Here is a 19,851-nt window from a genome sequence, read left to right as displayed (position 1 = left end):
CTATTTTTTTCTGTACAAATTCAATGTTTTTATCTGAAATGCTGGGGTGCTTTAGGGAAGGAAACCATTCTTTGAAAAGCTGGCAAAGGACCATGTGTCTTGTTGACCAGCCTCTGAGGCCAGTTCCCGGAGGGTTCTGCTCCCCCCACCTCCCTAGACTGAGAGGTCTCTTTCTATATGTATGTATGTAGGGAAAGACCTGTCAATTAAAGGGAACAGTGGGGATAAGACAGAGGGGGCTGCATTGGACTAATCAGCAGAGACACATAGTCCCATGGTTCGGGCAGTGTGAATCAGATGATAGGTTCCTTCTTAAATGAGACTTGTTTTTTTTTTTTTTTAATCATCACTTCAAATCCATATGGTACAGTAGGAAGAAATGAGCAGATGGCACTTAGTCTTGTAGGAAAAGATTTAGTATAACTTGTATTATATTAATTTAAAGAGGACCCCTTGTCTCTCCTCCTATTGTAGTTATAAGGGATTTTTCAAGCACACAGATTAGTGAAGCAAAATAAAGTCTGTTAGAAATGAAGACACTTTATAATTTACTTGCTGTTAAAATTCTGCTGAACAGTGATGCCATGGGGGTGTGATCCCGAGCAAGTTTACAGTGACTGGGGATGTGCACAGGGAAGGAGGGAGAGGTGATGTCAGGGGGGACGTGGCCTCTGATCCTGAGAAAGTTTACAGTGACTGGGGGGGGGGGGGATGTGCACAGGGAGGGAGGAAGAGTTGTTGTCAGTGGAGACTTGGCCTCTGATCCTGAGCAAGTTTACAGTGACTGGGGATGTGCACAGGGAGGGAAGGAGAGGTGATATCAGGGGGTGTGGCTGGTGATCATGAGCAAGTTTATAGTGACTGCGGATGTGCACAGGGCAGGAGGGAGAGGTGATGTCAGGACGGGGCTTCTGATCCTGAGCAAGTTTACAGTGAGTGGGGATGTGCACAGGGAGGGAGAGGTGATGTCAGGGGGCGTGGCTGGTGATCATGAGCAAGTTTATAGTGACTGCAGATGTGCACAGGGAGGGAGGGAGAGGTGATGTCAGGGTGGCGTGGCTGGTGATCATGGGCAAGTTGTCAGTGATTGGGGATTTGCACAGGGAGGGAGAGGTGATGTCAGGGGGCGTGTCCACTGATCCTGAACAAGTTTACAGTGACTGGGGATGTGCACAGGTAGGGAAGGAGAGGTGATGTCAGGGGGGACGTGGCCTCTGATCCTGAGCAAGTTTACAGTGAGTTGGGATGTTCACAAGGAGGGAGGGAGAGGTGATATCAGGGGGCATGGCTGGTGATCATGATGTGCACAGGTAGGGAGAGGTGATGTCAGAGGAGGGTGGACTCTGATCCTGAGCAAGTTTGCTTTGACTGGGGTTGTGCACAGGGAGAGAGGAAGAGCCAGAGGAGCACATGGCGGGATCCACAGAGAACAAGTAATCTTATCAGCTTGTGACTATAGCCAGAAGAGATGGAGCTGGCCTGTCTCAGGCTTCCAGATGATATTAGAATAAATTACTACATTATATGACTCAGTGCTCGCCTTCTGTGCACTGAGCAAGCCAATGACCGTACCTGGAACACTACGGACTGCAGGAGAGTCTCAGGATAGCAAATGCTAAGTGAAATGGGAGGAATCTTAGGAGGAAGAATCTGTGTTTACAGCAATTTAGCCATCTTTAGAGTCTCAGGATGGTGCTTTGTACGAGTCTCAGGGTGGTTCTTTGTAGGTGGAACAGGTGGGTACTGAGGGTGGGAGTGAGTGAGCTGTGGGAAAGAAACAGGTCTTGGGAATTGTAGTCTAGGGACACAGGTAGAACTGTCAGGACTTTCAGGATATATACAATAATAGGCCACAAGGATGGCTGGAGGGGGCTGAAGCGGTTCTAAAAAAATATAGGTAACAAGGGTTCTGGGGAATCATAAAATGGCCAGCCTTTTTATTTTACTTGGAAAACCCCTTTAATTCTTGTATTTAATCCGAAAAAGTGATTCAAAGCGAGGCAAGTAATTTTTTAAATAATCTTTGCATTGGTCCGTTCCTCTGTTACTCTGCTAGGAAATGTGTGGATAAATTGGCAAATTAGTTTTTCTTGGGAAATGAGTCCTATACTCCTACAAGTTCACTGTACTTCTTACTCCACAGAATTGCTGGCCGAAGATGAACCTGCGCCCTGTGCGTTCTCAGGGAACGGGCGCGTGTGTCCAGTAAATGGTTCAGAATGTAAGAGCGGATGGGCTGGGCCTAATGGAGGAATAACCAATTTTGATAACTTCGCCTTTGCGATGTTAACTGTGTTCCAATGCATCACCATGGAGGGCTGGACTGATGTCTTATATTGGGTAAGTCATACTGCTTTCACGGTAATTAGTAGAAATGTTCAGTAAGCGGTGGAAGCGACCATTTTTGTGCCCTAATAATTGATGGGTTTGCAGGTATAATTTAATTTTATTTTTTGTTTTATTTTTTCTGTTTGCATTTGTCAAAAGTTTAAAAATTGTCCCAGTTCCCTGCTCAAGTTTTGAGCTATTCTTCACCTTACAGGTCCTTATCAAAGCTAAAACTTTGGGGTCTGACATCTGTGGACCCTTTGTATCCCACTAATTGTATATATAGAAGTAGTTCCGTTCTCAGTGCATGTAATAATGATTATATATAGTGTTCTACTGTGTGTGTATATATGTATCTGCTGGAGTAAAATGCGCTTTTATACATTTTTGCTATAATTTACGCCTCTTTTGTAGTGTAATTTATAGTCAGTCTGCTAGGCCACACCCCTTCGGATAATCTCCGCCCACGTGAGCTGGCATAAGAATCCCAAAATTTGCAAAATGTCTTTTTTTTTTAATGCCAAGCTACTGGCCCTAAAGCTCCTGATGAATTCCCCCTATATGTCCTATTATGTAAATCAGTGCAACATGCTTTATAAAGAACCGAACAAGCAGGGAATGTGGTGACATCTATCGGCAATCACTGACAGAATTGTGATTACCGCTCCGAATGACAGTGGGCGGCCATACAGAGTGCACCACAAGGCCACCGTATATCAAAGTATATATAATATGCAGATGAAAATTGTATTCAGAGAGGATCATTTATAGTATATGGCGCCAATCCGTCTAGTCAGAGTTCTTCCATATAGAACCAAAAATAAAATAAAATAAAAAAAATTAATAGCCATAAAGTTATTAGATTAATCTGGAAATTCGACAAGAGTCATTTTTATTTCAGCGCCTTCCCTGTAATAACTAATGGCTGCAGACCCGCTTTCTGGCTGTATATACTTTATCCTTCATCCTGATGTCCACCGCTTCTGTTTTTTTTTTAAAGACCACCTGTCATTAAAAATGCTGTTATTAGATCCTTGCCACCTGCCATAGAGCTCAGTACTGTGTCTAGATGCCCCCCTCCCGGTCAAATCACTGCTTTTAGAAGGAGGGTCTGTAGGTATTTGGGGGGTGGTGTATCGGGGGCTAATCAGGGTCTCCTTGCTAGTGGCTACTTGGCCTGGTAGATTATTGCCACCCGAACCACCGGCAGCAGGAATCACACGGGTGCGATATTACAGAAAACATAGAACTGAGGACTATGTGTCTTGGATGCGGGTCCCGGCGCCTTCTTCTCAACCCGCTCCCCTAGACTTAGAGGTCTCCTTACTTACACACATAGGAAACCTGCTGGGTACCTGCCTCCTACTAGTCATCTGAGATGAATAGTCCCCAACCACTATGCGCCTACTGTCAGGCTCCCTTTAAAGGTAATTTGTCACCAGGTTTTGCTATGCTATCTGATAACAGCAGCATAATGTAGTGACAGAGACCCTGATTCCAGCGATTTTTCTCTTACTGACCTGCTTACTCCTGTTTTGATAAAAACATAGTTTTACCTGCCAGTTCTCTAATGCTGAGCTCCCTATAACCCCACCCACACCACTGACTGACATCGTTCTGTGTACACTGTTCATAGGCAGAAAGGTACAAATCAATGGTGGGGGCGGGGTTACACAGAGCAGGAGGACTGCATGGCACAAGGCAACTAGTCCCCTAGTGATAACCTCCCACTGATAAAATACTGATTTTATTGAAATAAAAACAAGTAACCCAATAAGTAACATATCACTGGAATCAGGATCTCAGCCCGTACACCATGCTGCTCTTAAATAGAAAAAAATGGCTGACATATTCCCTTTTAAAGAACAATGGCATAAAGTTACAAAAGAAGTAATAGTCAATTTACCAATCCTTTGGTGCTTTTGTGCCGAAACATCCCTGGTTTCCTGCCACGATCTGTTTACTGTGCTTTGGCGTTGTCACCATTTCATCCACCCATTATTGGCTGCCGTAGTGATAAGTTAGCAACATTGAGGTGACCACTGTGACCAGTGTTTGGCGGCATTGATGGTAATACAACATCACAGAAACAAGGTGAACAGAGACCGGTGGGGGACCAGGGAAATGTTTGCACAGAAGCAGATGGGTTTCTATAAGAAGAGAATTACTTGTTGTTTTATACCATTGGAAGGTGTTTGAATAAAGCTCAGTGATGCCACTATTATAGTGAAATTACTCTAAGTCCTGCTGTTGAGAAGAGAGAGGCTCTCAGTGTTAGTTTTTTGTTCCTGCTTCTCTCTGTACCTTAGATATGGCTCCTCTTCTTTGTGTATTAATCTAGTCTTGTTTTCCAAGCGGGCGTGGTCATGAAATATTCGCAAAAATGCTGTGATGCTGAGTCACTTCTTGCTGACAAGCCGTAAGTCAGGTTAGTCAAGAAGTCCGAGGTCAAGAGCCAGGAGGGTACGTCATAAAGAGAGGGAAGAAACAAAGATGTAGTCTGGTAATGGTCGAAGGTCAAAATACCAGGAAGATAGCGGATCAGAGCAAAAAGGGTAATGCAAACGGGTAGTCAATAGGAAAGTACGGGGTCCAGCAACAAAGTATCAGAAAGTCACAATACTGAGAACAAAGCACAGAGGAACAAGCCACATGGAAATGAAAGGTACGACTAGTAACTATCTGGGCCAGATAGCTCAGTTAAGTAGCTAAATAATCACCTGGAGCAGGGAACACCTGAAGGAAGCCCAGCACCTCCCAGATTCGTATTGGACAGCCGGGCTGTCTCTCTAAATGTTGACAGCTCAGCACGCCCCTGCACCAGATTGGATGACTGAGCTGTCAATCAATGCATCCAAGATACACTGAGCAGTGGAATCTGTGACAGATGCATTTATGATGCCCGCGCCCACTTGGATATATATATATATATTTAATATATATTTAAAAAAAAGAAGAAAGTTTATATACACAAGGAAGAGGGAGCCCTATGTCGGGAAGGAAGGAAGAACGCAGGAACAAAAAACCCCACTGGATGCAGAATGGCAACACCAAGTAAGAAAATGACATATTTGTGGCGAGCAACAGGTCTTCTTTAAAGAACCTGAAAACCCCTTTAATGTAGTGCAAGTTTTCTATGGTTTATCGGCACCACTATCGGCCTCCGAGGATTTATCGATTTTGTCATTGATGTGTGTAATGGGAACACCACATCAGAATTGGTTGCTGCCCCTTGACCCATGCCTGCCCCAATACTCTCCGAAGAGCTGGCACCCTTCTGCCCTCTTTTGATGTTTTGCCAGCTGAGACCCTTTAACACAGAAGAAAAAGAATGGATAAAAATCAGTTTCTACATTGGGTCAGGTATGAATTTATGTATTTTGTTCTTGTACCGCTCCTGCCCAGAACAGTCTCCGATCTGCCACGTCCCACCTACAGCCTGGCTGACCTCCACTATGGGGATTGTGTTCTAGTCTTGATTTCATGCCCTGTTTCTTCTCACCAATGCTTTCTATAAGTGCGTTTTGTTTTTTCCAGATGAATGATGCTATGGGATTTGAATTACCTTGGGTGTATTTTGTCAGTCTCGTCATCTTTGGGTCATTTTTCGTGCTAAATCTTGTTCTTGGTGTATTAAGCGGGTAAGCACACGTCTTTTCTTTCACGAAAGCAGAGCCCAACGTTCAGCCACCGCCAACATATCAGGGCCAAACAAGTAGGGAAAGATAAAAAAAAAAAATATTAAGAAGACTGATTATAGAGAATAATCCCAAGGTAAGGACCACTGATCTCCCTCTCCTTAGGAAGATGGAGATGGCCGATGTGGCTCGGTGGCTGCAGGTTGGTCTCTGCTGGACAGTACACGTTCCGACTGTAACCAACTTCCTTGAATTCTTACAGGTGAATGATGCCATAGGATGTGAATGGCCATGGATCTATTTTGTTAGTCTTATTATCCTTGGCTCATTTTTCGTTCTTAACCTGGTTCTTGGTGTACTTAGTGGGTAAGCAGACGGATGATCCCTGCCTCTTCTATTGCTGTTTGCTCGGTGGCCAGCTATCTGCACAAAAGAAAGATTTCATATTTGTTCTCTGCATGGCTGCCAATTTTTTAAAAAAATTGTTTTGTACAATCTTTGTTTGGAAACAAATATGTGACAGGTATCCTCTTATGATTTCATTGACATGTGCCTCAAGCCTTCAAAATTAACCTGTCAGCTGGATTAGCAACTCCGTACCAATCCCAGTATGCTATGTAGCTATTTAAAGGAACTCTGTCTGCACCCTTGGTGTGGCCAAACAGTTCAAGCACATTAGCTCGGTGCACCCTTGGTGTAGCCAAACCGTTCAAGCACATTAGCTCAGTGCACCCTTGGTGTAGCCAAACCGTTGAAGCACATTGGCTCGGTGCACGCTTGGTGTGGCTAAATAGTTCAAGCACATTAGCTGGGTGCACCCTTGATGTAGCCAAACAGTTCAAGCACATTAACTCGGTGCATCCTTAGTGTGGCCAAACAGTTCAAGCACATTAGCTCGGTGCACCCTTGGTGTGGCCAAACCATTCAAGCACATTAGCTCGGTGCACCATTGGTGTAGCCAAACAGTTCAAGCACATTAGCTCGGTGCACCCTTGGTGTGGCCAAACAATTCAAACACATTAGCTCAGGTCACCCTTGGTGTAGCCAAACCATTGAAGCACATTGGCTCGGTGCACCCTTGGTGTGGCTAAATAGTTCAAGCACATTAGCTCGTGCACCCTTGATGTAGTCAAAGAGTTTAAGCACATTAGCTCGGTGCACCCTTGGTGTGGCCAAACAATTCAATGCTCTTTCCTACCCACTTTTTTTCCATATATTTCCACTCTTCTCTGGCTCCTGTAAAGCCAGAGCTGTCAATCAAAGAAGAGGTCACAGAAATAGATAGAAAACAAGTAGGGGGGAAGGTGAATTGAATTGTTTGGTCTCACCAAGGGTGCACTGAGCTCCTGTTCTTGGTTTCAACAGTTATTTTGTGTGGACATACGGCCTCTTCCAGTATGCATGTGGTTATTTTGGCAGGTAAGGTATAGAATAGAGAAATCCGTTTTTTGTGGATGCTGTATTATAATTACCATGAAGTAGTCATCTGGGCGGAGCTGTTGGTTCTCACAGTCATGCCCATTGAGGAGGAATCTTCTCAGCAAGTGTAAAATTTCAGTTAACTTTAGACCCTCTGTGTGCACGATTACAGCAAGGACTGAATGACTCTTCAGATTACAGGCTCCACCCAAATGACTACATTGGGATCATTATACAGCGCTGAATGGTTAATAGTATTTTTTTCTACAATGTAATCTATTAGACAGAATAAGCATATGTATGATAGGAGAGATAATAAAGAACTGTGTATCATCAGATGGGTCAGGGGGGATAGTCCTGCTGACAGGGGCCCTTTAAGTTGCACTATATGGCAGAACAGCACACTGTGGTTTGCACCATTTTTATTAGGACAGCTGATTTAATGCTCCTGGAGACCTGTTTACAGTACCTGCTTCGAAACAAAGATGTCCTGCTGTGGGTTCCTGCTTTTCCTGGATTTTCTGTCTGTGTATTATTATTATCACACTTTCAGATCTCTGTTTCAATGTCTGATTTTTGGAGAAATTCTCCACGTCCAGCCGGCCACCGCTTCTGTCCCGCACACGGTGCATGTAATCTGATTGCTTACTGTTCTGCCATTGTGTTCAGTTTTTACTATACTGTTGTGGTGAGTACCCAAAACGCGTCAGCTCGTCATCCCACGATGTGATCCGACTTCTCATAATTGTCACCGTGGATTATGTGTTTGTATCTTGAAGGTAAAGGGTCCAACCATGGCCATGGTCTGTATTTGTCACATGCACTTTCTTTGACTTATCCAGAATTCTCAGATTGCATCTTATTATTATTATTGTTATTATATTTGATATGATTTTTAGGGTGCAATATTTTATTTAGTATTTATTGTTTTCAAGGCTGGAAAATAAATGTAAAGTCTAATATAGTTAATCCCTTTGTATCATTGCAAACCCATTTTTACTTTCTCACCAATTGTTCCAGTGTCCGTTTATAGGGAATCTGTTTGCTGTGATCTGATAGCACCATGATGTAGGGACAGAGACCCTGATTCCAGTGATGTATCACTTACCTTACTGGGTGCTGCAGGTATAATAGAGTCACAGTTTTATCTAGCAGAGCTCAATTGTTGTACTGTGTATAACTCCACCCACACCACAGCTTTCTGGCCAATCATTGCTGGGGGCATGGTTGGACTACTCTACACGTGCCAACTTGTCCTGTAGTGATAATCTCCTGCAGATAAAATACTGATTGTATTAAAACAGCAAAACACAGCCCAATGAGTGGGAATCAGGGGTTCTATTCCTACATTATGAAGCTCTCAGGTTACATTCCTTTTAAGACTTTATTTGGGCAGTATTTTTACATGCACATCATTTTTCTTTTTTTTTTTAAATACATAATTAGGAACGCAAATGGGAGCCTTACTGTGCATTCTCATATATTTGCTAAAGATAAGCTCTGTCATTCGCTCTGCTCTTGTCTAGCATCCAGTCCTGTTCTCCATGGCAGCCGATCTTCACTTTTGCTTCTTGCATCTTCAGTTTGGCATCCCGGGCACCTCTGACTCCTACTAGCCCATGCATCATTATGACCATAGATGTCGGGGGCAGAAAAGTGAATGTCGTCTGGGTTGGAGGACTGGGTCAGAGCAGCACAATTCAAATTGATGATTTAATCAAATTTCTCCCATAAAGGGGCCTTCTAATCTTGTTCATTTGCAGCTTACTTTCAGAATATTGAGTACATTTTTAATAGGGTGGGTCCCACCATTGGTACCAGCATCTATCTTGAAAATGAAGCAGAGCAAGCGCGCGTTTCCAGAAATTCTACTATCATTTTACAGACAAAGGAGCACACTGTACCACTCTGCATCTCTTCTCTCTGTCTCCTCTCTCCTCTGTCTCTCTCCTCTCTCTCCTGTCTGTCTTCTCTCTATCTCCCTCTCTCCTCTCCCATCTATCTCTCCTCTCTCTCTCGCTCTCCTGTCTCCTCAATCTCTTCTCTATCTTCTCTCTCCTCTCCCTCTCTCTTCTATACCTCTCTTCTGTCTCTCTCCTCTCTCTCCGCTATTCGCTTTCTCTCTCCTTTCTTTGGCTCGCGCTCTCTCCTGTCTCTCCTCTCCCTCTGTCTCCTCTATCTTCTCTCTCCTCTCTCTCAATCTTTTTTTCTCTCCCTATCTCTCGCCCTCTCTTCTCTCTCAATCTTCTATCTCTATCTACTCTCTCTCTCTCTTTTTCTCTATCCCTCTCTCCTCTATGTCCTCTAACCTCCCTCTCTTTCTTCTCACTGTCTCTCTTCTCCATCTCCTATCCTTCTCTCTCTCTCCTCTTTCTCTCACTCTCTCTATCATGTCTCTCCTCTCCCTCCCTGTCTTCTCTATCTCCTCTCTCGATCTTCTATCTATAGCTCTCTATTTTCTTTCCCTCCCTCTGTCATCTCTCAATCTTCTATCTCTATCTTCTCTCTCTCTCCCTTTCTCATCTCCCCTTTTTCTTCTCACTTTCTTTTCGCCCTCTCTCCTCTCCCCTCCCTCTCTCTCTTCTTTCTCTCGCCTTTATCCTCTCTTTCTCTTCTTGTTTATCCCCTCTCTATCTCCTCTCTCGTCTCGATCTTCTCTCTCCCCTCTCTCCTCTCCCCTTCCTCTCTCTCTTCTCGCTCTCTCCTCTTGTCTATCCCCTCTCTATCTCCTCTCTCCTTTCTCAATCTTCTTTCTCCCTCTCCTCTCTCTCCCTTTCTCTCTCTTCTCGCTCTGTCTCTTCTCCCTCTTCTCTCCTTCTCTTTCCTCTCTCTTCTTTCTGTCTCCTCTTGTCTATCCCCTCTCTATCTCCTCTCTAATTTCTCAATCTTCTTTCTCCCTCTCCTCTCTCTCTCTCCCTCTCTTTCTTCTCGCTCTGTCTCTTCTCCCTCTCTTCTCTCCTCTTTCCTCTCTCTTCTTTCTCTCTCCTCTTGTCTATCCCCTCTCTATCTCCTCTCTCCTTTCTCAATCTTCTTTCTCCCTCTCCTCTCTCTCCCTTTCTCTCTCTTCTCGCTCTGTCTCTTCTCCCTCTCTTCTCTCCTTCTCTTTCCTCTCTCGCTCTCCTCTCTCTCTTCTTTCTCTCTTCTCTTGTCTATCCCCTCTCTCTCTTCTCGCTCTCTCTTCTCCCTCTTCTCTCCTTCTCTTTCCTCTCTCTTCTTTCTCTCCTCTTGTCTATCCCCTCTCTATCTCCTCTCTCCTTTCTCAATCTTCTTTCTCCCTCTCCTCTCTCTCCGTTTCTCTCTCTTCTCGCTCTGTCTCTTCTCCCTCTCTTCTCTCCTTCTCTTTCCTCTCTCGCTCTCCTCTCTCTCTTCTTTCTCTCTTCTCTTGTCTATCCCCTCTCTCTCTTCTCGCTCTCTCTTCTCCCTCTTCTCTCCTTCTCTTTTCTCTCTCTTCTTTCTCTCTCCTCTTGTCTATCCCCTCTCTATCTCCTCTTTTCTTTCTCAATCTTCTTTCTCCCTCTCCTCTCTCTCCCTCTCTTTTCTCGCTCTGTCTCTTCTCTCCTTCTCTTTCCTCTCTCGCTCTCCTCTCTCTTCTTTCTCTCTTCTCTTGTCTATCCCCTCTCTCTGTCCTCTCTCTCTCTCCCTCTCTCTTCTTACTCTGTCTCTTCTCTCCTTCTCTTTCCCCTCTCTATCTCCTCTCTCTCTTTTCTGAAACTGCACTGAAGACCTCATACACATTTGACTAACCCTTTCCCAGTTTAAATGGCTAACACCCAAGCCTCCATCCACAACAGATGAAACTCTTCCAATCCACATGATGATCGTTGGGGGAGATAAGAGTTGGACTTGTCTGATTTAGGACCACCAATCCTTTAGATCCCTAAGAGATAAGCCGCCAATAGAGATGTCTGGTTATGGCTCTCTCATAGAGAACATAGGAGCTCGGGTCGAGCGAGCGCTGCTGTGTGTGGAGGCACAAGGCAGATATCTGCCGGCCGAACAATCAGCCGTAGCATTGTTTGTCTGACAGCCATGTAAAGTATATGCGGAGCTGCACGGTGATAATTCGGGTAATAGAACGATTGGTATTTCAGCTTCTATCTAGTATAATTGATGGAAATTCCCATAGAACAAAGTGATCTTCTATCTATTTCCAGCATGGTCTTGTACTGGACACGTGGCCAGTTATCAGGTCGTGGTTTGTCTTGGCTCCAGAATAATCTTGACTTTGCTAGTGCTCTTAAGTGATGGGTGAGAAGGCCCCTCAGGACCTCCATGTGGCATAATATGGCTAATTTTAGTCTACAAGGGCAGAGACGGGCTGTTCTGGGAAGTAATTAGTTGTTCTGGTAACACAAGAGAAGAGATTACATGAAACCTACAATATGTCCTTTATGAATTATATAAAAAAAAGTTTGTCCCTGAGATCAGAACCTTAACGTCAAGGCATGGGACATGGACATTGTGTCTCCTGCAGTGGAGCTACGTGGCAGGAGAAGGAAACCGGAAACAGGGATCTGGAGCTTCAGATTTTATTTTCTCATCATGTCTGGTAACTTATAGTAAAATAATAAGGTTGAATTGTAATTCGCGTAAAATTGTCTAGTGGCGGATGAGCATGGAAAAGAGGCAGCTTTCCTTGTAGTCCTCTATTAGAGGACCTATGTGAGGAAAGCCTAAAATCTAAACTGGAGGATTTGGGGAATTGACCGAATTGTATCATGGTCTAAAAATTGGAGCTATCATCTATTTTTTTTTTTTTTTTTAATGTGACATTTCATCTTGACTCATTTAGAAGTTTTGATCATTGGGGAACCGGGTGCGTAGACCCAGACCAATCCACGAAATGAAGGAACAAAGGCACACAGCCAAGAACTGCGCCCCATCATTGGGTCTCCAAACGGTGTTTGGAACCATAAAACATCTATAAACTTTTCAAGGGCTTTCTACAGTCGCATGCACGTGCTGCATATGTACAGTACTGTGCAAAAGTTTTAGGAAGGGGAGTTGTAAAAATGCTGCAAAGGAAAAGCACTCTCAAAAATAGAAGTTTTAATACCTTATTTATTAGTTCACAAAGTGAATGAACAAAAGAGAAATCTAAATCAAACGAATATATGGCGCGACCGCACTTTTCCTTCATCAGTTCTTTTAGGTTCTTGTCACTTACTCACAGTTTGTGAACGAGCTCGGCAGGGAGGTTTTGCCAAACATCATTGAGAACTAACCACAGATCTTCTCTGGATGACACTTGTGCATATCCTTCTGTCTCTTCTTGTAATCCCAGACAGACTGGATGATGCTGAGATCTGGGCTCTGCGGGGGCCGGATCATCACTTTCTTCTCTACACTGAAAATCGCTCTTAACGACATTGGTTGTACGTTTGGGGTTGTTGTCCAGCTGCAGAATAAATTTGGAGCCAATCAGATTCCTCCCCGATGCTGAAACATACATTTTTGGAGCATTCACTTTGGTGGGTACCCTAACTCTACCGGAAACCACCGGCCTGGTATTGGTTTTTATTTTTTCATTTTCGGTGCATCAAGCCAAGAAAATAGGAATCCAATTGTAAAATGTACACTAAATCTGCAGCATGTGTACCCTAGTCTGTCTAAGTAGCCACCACCTTTTTCAGTGCTCTCTGTAGGACTCGCTTTCACACTATTGTCCACCACAGTATTTTTGCTCGTGCCAGATTAGCTGGGAATCCCTTTGCTTTCTTGATTAATCTGCCTTTGCTCTCAATGTATTTTTTTGTCTGAAAGTAGAAAAAGGATGAATGGATCTATCCCTTTAATGGCATTTCTGTCAGTAATTCCTGAGGAGACAGACAATAATCCAAACAGCAAATAATTTGTGGCTTCGTTATAAAGGCTCGGTAATCCAGTTGACCAGGGTATTAAGCGCTGCACTGAATTCTCTGCCGTCCGCGGCTGGCACGTTGCTGATCGGCGCCTCCCTCCATGATTTCCTGGCCATTGACGCTTCCCTCCGCACTTTCTTTCTAGATTACAGTTATTTTAACATAGGTGATATTTTTAGGAAACATTCAGAATAAATCTGCTCCAAAAATGATGTCGGCTAAACGGCAGTGTAAATTTAACGTGACAAGATATATAATTTACTGGAAGCCTGAAATGGTTCAATTCTTTTTTATTTTTCTCTTTGTGTTAACATTTTGACGGTCTTTTTATTCAAGTTGCTCTGGCAACGATTTATACAAGAAATTCAGTATTTCTACACTAAGTTCCTTAAAGGGGTAAAACCTCTCCTTGCATCTGATGTTTATGTATCACTTGCCCTCATGGTAGGAGTGGCCCACCGGAAGTCCCACTCTCTGGCAAGGCATAGGAGTGGCCCGCCAGAGGTCCCACACTCCAGCATAGAGTAGGAGTGGCCAACTGGAGGTCCCACACTCCAACGTAAAGTAGGAGTGCCCCACCGGAGGTACCACACTCCACCATAGAGCAAGAGTGGCCAATCGGAGGTTCCACACACCAGCATAGAGTGGGAGTGGCGCAACGGAGGTCCCACACTCTGGCATAGATTAGGAGTGGACAACCTGAGGTCCCACACTCCAGCATAGAGTACGAGTGGACCACTGGAGGTCCCACACTCCAGCATAGAGTACGAGTGGCCCACCAGAGGTTCCACACTCTGGCATAGAGTAGAAGTGGCCCACCGGAGGTCCCACACGATGGCATAGAGTAGGAGTGGCCCACCAGAGGTCTCACACTCTGACATAGAGTAGGAATTGTCCACCAGAGGTCCTACATTCCGGCGTAGATTGGGAGCGTCCCACCTAAGGTCCCACACTCCAGGATAGAGTAGGAGTGATCCACCGAAGGTCTCTGGCATAGAAATAGTCTCCAAAGGTCTTGAAGAAGACGAGGGGCGGAAATACCATTGGTGCCACTTGTGCAGTCGCATGGGGGCCCACTTCTATCACCATAGCAGGTGGAATTGTGCATTATGATGAGCTAGTAGCCTGCGAAGGGCCCATATATTGTTCTTACATAGGAGAACTTTTCTATCTGTGTTGGCTACTTAAGACAATGTTGTTTTAGAACAAAACCAGAGTACCAAAACCAAACCTGCAGAAACATCTAAACTCCATGAAGATGGGAATGTCTGAGTACCTCACCTATTAGAGAATGTGGGTCCACTTGCTCACTTCTTTCTGTGCGACTTCAAAATAGTGCTCACTTCTCCACTGATGTGAATATAGAGTGTAGTTCCCAATAGCTGAGTGTTCCAGAGGTGGGATTATCAGTAGATATGCTATAATGCCTGTAATGGGCTAGGTGGTGGAATCACTGTGACGAGGCCCAAGGAATGTCTGGAGGGGTGTAACTTGGAGTCTCCCCTAATCCGACCTTGGATACAGAGCGGCATATGATACCGTGATCTGAGGAGAGACTAAGGGAGTGGACCAGGTGCTACACCAGGAAGGACCTTGGGTAGATGGTAGTTGACCCCCTAGGAACGGGTAGCTGGGACTGTCCGAAGGAAAGTACAGTAGATGCAGGCAGGTGCTGTAAGAACACTGGAACCACGGATACAAACGGGACCGGCTGATGTACAGATAAGAACTGGCAGGGGTGGCTCGACCGAATGACAGAGAAGAGCCCTAGCAAGTGCAGGCTGGACTGACTGACATAGAGATGAGAACTGGTAAGTGCAGGCTGGACCGGCTGATAGGCTGGCGGGCACAGCCGATAGACAGGTTGGCTGGCGGGCACAGTTGATAGGCAGGCATGCGGGCACGGCTGACATACAGGCAGGCATGCGGGCACGGCTGATATGCAGGCAGGCATACAGGAAGATGAGCAGTGGGACCTGAGAACTAGCAAGATGGTTAGGAACAACCTTACAACGTTACACAAGCACCTCCCTTCAGGTGGAGGTGCCTGAAATAATGAGTGTCTCGCAGCCATTGTCTGGAGACACTTTTGCATGGCACGCTGTCCCTTTAAGAGGACAGGACCATGCATGCGTGCCCTAAACACAGTTCCCGGGGAACGAAGGCTGTGGCGATGAGTAAGTTGGCGTCTCTGCCGGGAAAGAGGGGCAGAGACACCGGCGCTACAGTGCCTAAGATGGAAATATCTCTTTAAAATGGACTTTTCATAAGATCAAGTCTCTAGTTTTTGTTCTTATTCTATTCTCACTGCTCCCCTGTGCATTTGATTTTTTGGAATTTTAATATCCAACATACGGTCTCAGATACAGGTGTTTTCATTCAGTACTATTGTTTATGCTCTTTACAAAGTGTAAAGTATGGCTCACAGGCTCCTCTGGGGCCTCAGGAAAAAAATAAGAGCAAGATCTGTTCACTTTTGACCTGGTGACAGGTTGTCTATAAAGGGGTTTTCCCATAAAAAAAAAGTTAGGTCATATCTCATTTGAGGAATATTCAACATGCTGTATATCGTACTATCAATGTCAGCACATGGGCAAGATGTAATTAGATAGGAATTTGGTTCAAGAAAATGGGCTGTAAAAGAGTCCCACTGCCCAGAGCTGCTCCCACTGTTACATTACTCTTCAGCTTCGCCACGGTTATATACAATTCCAGAATCTTACATAGTAATATCCAGCTCATTCCCACATTTTTTTGCTTAAATGCAGCACTATAGAGAGGAACTTCAGTATGTCTCCCTACACCAGCTGGATCTCCACTTGAAGAACAAGTTCTCTCTTGAGAGCTGAATTATTTATTAGTGCACATCCTTTAATTCCCAAGACAAGAAGCCATGCTAGTTTATTATTTTCACTTCAAGAAAGTTCCTGCTTTAATTGCATAGTAAACTAAGGATGAAGCACATATACTTCACAGAGGGAGACCATGCCTACATACATAGAAAGACAGGGAGATAGTACTATCTGTGCCTGCAATGTTTATTTAAAGGGAGATAGTGACAGTATACTTCATGTCTGAATAACGTAATTCACATTAATAAACAGAGGCTTTACTACTTCAAGCTGACTTGCCACCAAACTTTACCATTTAAACTGCGTAATTTGCTAAATACGGTACATCTTAGACATGATGAGGATTGTGTATTCATGTCAGATTGAAAAGTGTATCCATATAAAAAAAAACAATAGTTTTATATATTTTTTTATAGATTTATCAAACACTAGCTCAGTCTCCTCTTACCTAACCAGTACAATCAGCAGCTCCTCCTCTTTGCTGCTGCTAAGATCTCACAATGCTCATTACAATCTGAAGATCCACCTCAACATCCATCCTCCCTGCTGCTGCTGAAATCTCATATTGCTCAGTACAATCTACAGCTGCTCAGTGTCTCACCTCCCTGCTGCTGCTGAGATCTCACAATGCTCAGGACAATCTACAGCTACTGAGTGTCTCTCCTTCCTGCTGCTGAGATGCCACATTAATCAGTAAAATCTGAAGCTCCACCTCAATATCCCTCATCCCGGCTGCTGCTGAGATCTTACAATGCTCAGTATAATCTACAGCTCCCCAGTGTATCTCCTCCCTGCTGTTGCTGACATCGTTTACTGCCCAGTACAAAGGGTAGGGTTGGGATTAGGGTTAGGGATGTGTTGGGGTTAGGGTTGGTGTTGGGGTTAAAGTTGGTGTTGGGGTTAGGGCTGTGATAGGGTTGCTGTTGGAATTGGGCGGGTTCCAATGTTTAGGTACACCAGGGGGTTTCCAAACGCGACATGGCGCCACCATTGATTCCAGCCAATTTTGCGTTCAAAAAGTCAAACGGTGCTCCCTCCCTTTTGAGCCCTGCCATGCGCCCAAACAGTGGCTTTCCCCCACATACGGTGTATCGGCATACTCATGAGAAATTGACAACAAATTTTCTGGTCCATTTTCTCCTGATACCCTTGTAAAAATAATTTTAAAAAATTGTTTCCAAAGTAAACTTTTTAGGAAAAATGTAAAATGTTCATTTTTTTCCTTCCACATTGCGTTAGTTCTCGTGAAGCATCTGGAGGGTTAATAAACTTATTGAATGTAGTTTTGAGCACCTTGAGGGGTGCAGTTTTTATAATGGTGTCACTTTTGGGTATTTTCTGTTATATTGACCCCACTAAACTCCCTTCAAAAGTGAGGTGGTCCCTAAAAAAATGATTTTGTAAATTTTGTTGAAAAAATTAGAAATCGCTGGTCAAATTTTAACCTTTATAACTTCCTAACCCAAAAAAAAAATGACGGTATGTTTCCAAAATTGTGCTGATGTAAAGTTGACATGTGGGAGATTAATTTATTAACTGTTTTGTGTGACACCACTCTCTGATTTAAGGGCACAAAAAACTAAAAGTTTGAAAATTGCCAAATTTCCATTTTTTTCATAAATAAACACAAGTCATATCGAAGAAAATTTACCACTAACATGAAGTATAATATGTCACGAAAAAACATTCTCGGAATCAGTGGGATACGTGCAAGCGTTCTGGAGCTATAACCTCATAAAGTGACACTGGTCAGAATGGTAAAAATTGGCCTGGTCATTAAGTACCAAATTGGCTCTGTCACTAAGGGGTTAAGAAAGGCAGGCAGGCAGCACTATCTGTGCCTACTTTATATATGCCAGGAGGCAGTGCTGGTATCTGTCTCATATCCTCTCACTATAAGCCCTAAACATTGGAATGTATATATATATAGAGAGATTAGGGGTGGATTGTAATTTTGCGAACAATATGGAAGATTTACTTTTCTTATTGACCCTTTTTGGCAATTGTTTTCCTGAATTGCGTTCGTTTTCCGTAATGACTGCTGTCTTCTTTACCTTGTATCTTTGTGTCTTTGTCCTTCTTCTGTATGTTCGCTCTCTTGTATCAAGTATGTACAGTATATATCTGCAAATCAAACAGCTTCGCATGTCGCGTGCCGTATGCAGAAATGCACCATTATCCTTTCCCTGCAGACTGTTTTAAGGTCTTGTTGTACCTGTCACGTATTCACTGGGTGTTCGCTCTGTCTTGGTTCCCGACAGCGAGTTTTCCAAAGAAAGAGAAAAGGCTAAAGCTCGGGGTGACTTTCAAAAGTTACGAGAGAAGCAGCAACTTGAGGAGGATTTGAAAGGTTACCTGGATTGGATCACCCAAGCCGAAGATATCGACCCCGAAAACGATGAGGAGGGCGATGAAGAGGGCAAGCGGAATAGTACGTATATTAATGTTCTCACATAGTCGTAGAAAAATAAAAAAAATCCCTGTAGATTGTATTCCTTGTTTACAATTCTGTCAAATTGTATACGTGACTAATAATTTGGCCACCGGTTTGGTTGTCACATGGGCTGCCACCTAAATCGGCACCAATCCATTTTTGCCATCTCAAATATCTCTAGGACTGTTCTGGAAAAGTAGGATGGCGAGTCCTATGGAAGCTGCTATCGCTGATTGGTCTTGTTAATTTGTAGGTTAAAGGGATATTCTCAAGTTTGGAAGTTATCCATTATCCGTGGGGATAGGGTATAACTTCTCGATCGCTGGTGGTCCGGCCGCTGGGACCCCCACCAATCCCAAGAACTGGGGCTCTGCAGAACCTGTGTGAATGGAGAAGAGGTATCACATCTTCACCAGGACCTGCTTGAGTTGCCAGGTGCCGCCATATTTATTCTGTGGGTGGTGCTGGTAATAGAAGAGAGATTAGAAGCAGAGGCTCTGGACTGTACAGGCTTTGTCCGCTCACGTAGATTTGGGTTGACCGTATGAGTAAGTGCTGTCCAGCTGGCATTATCAGCTCCCTGCTCCAGCCTATTGGGAAGCACCACACCCTATTTAAGCTTCCAGTCTTGTCTGTGCAAATCCTGTGAAGTATAATTGTTTCCTGTTTTGTCCTCGACTTGTTTTACTGACCTTGCGTTTTATGGTTTTGGATGTTTCCTGCCCTCTTGGTGCTGACCTTGCTGTCTGATCACTCCTGCCAGCCTGCACCACCGGACAGCAGATTATTCCTTTGCTCCAGCGTAGAAGCTACTGTTTAAGTCTAGATCCCTGGGATCTGGTAAGCAGAGTGGTTTGCGCTAAGCCCAACCATGGTAGCCATTTTAGATTACAGGAGGTCTATCATGCGGGCTGACGCTCTCTTCAGTCTTAGGGGAATGACGAAGACCAGCTGAGTGCAGAGCTCGGCCATCTTCGGTGGTCCCATCAAGAATGAAGGTAGAGGAGGTCAAGAATGCATGCACACTTCCACTCCATTCATTGCCTTTGGTACTGCTGGAGTACTGTACTCATCTATCTCTATCAAGTCCATAGACAATGAATGGAGTGGAAGTGCTCATGCTCGACCTCTAATGCTGGGAGTTCTTGCTGTGAGAGGCAGAAGTAACTTCTCCTATGCAGCATAGTTGCCTGACACCCCAGCGCCTCTGTGGATTTTTGAGCAAGACTTAAAGACTACCTTTCATAATGTATTTATACGTGAAGTTGATTCGCAGGCTTTGAGCAGCTTAGTGTATCTTGAAAGTGTTGCGAGAGACG

General features: G+C 44.2%; 1 protein-coding gene across 15 annotated transcripts in view; it reads left to right on the top strand.

Annotated features, from left to right (window-relative positions):
* The window catches only part of CACNA1D (calcium voltage-gated channel subunit alpha1 D), a 361,717-nt gene that overhangs the window by 190,874 nt on the left and 150,992 nt on the right, over nt 1-19,851 (top strand). For 11 of the 15 annotated variants that reach the window (XM_073574161.1, XM_073574160.1, XM_073574168.1 and 8 more), the window contains exons 7-9: nt 2,144-2,340; nt 6,229-6,332; nt 18,360-18,529. In XM_073574161.1, coding sequence (XP_073430262.1) covers nt 2,144-2,340; nt 6,229-6,332; nt 18,360-18,529 — 471 coding nt within the window. Of the gene's footprint in view, nt 1-2,143; nt 2,341-5,865; nt 5,970-6,228; nt 6,333-18,359; nt 18,530-19,851 lie in introns of all 15 variants that reach the window. The other 4 variants (XM_073574162.1, XM_073574174.1, XM_073574173.1 and 1 more) reach the window with 1 other exon arrangement.

Source organism: Dendrobates tinctorius, unplaced genomic scaffold (assembly GCF_039654945.1).
Source record: "Dendrobates tinctorius isolate UK_male_01 unplaced genomic scaffold, ASM3965494v1 ptg000038l, whole genome shotgun sequence".
NCBI classification, from domain to species: domain Eukaryota; kingdom Metazoa; phylum Chordata; class Amphibia; order Anura; family Dendrobatidae; genus Dendrobates; species Dendrobates tinctorius.
Note: the sequence above shows the minus strand (reverse complement) of the source record. Positions and strands in the feature narration are given on the sequence as shown.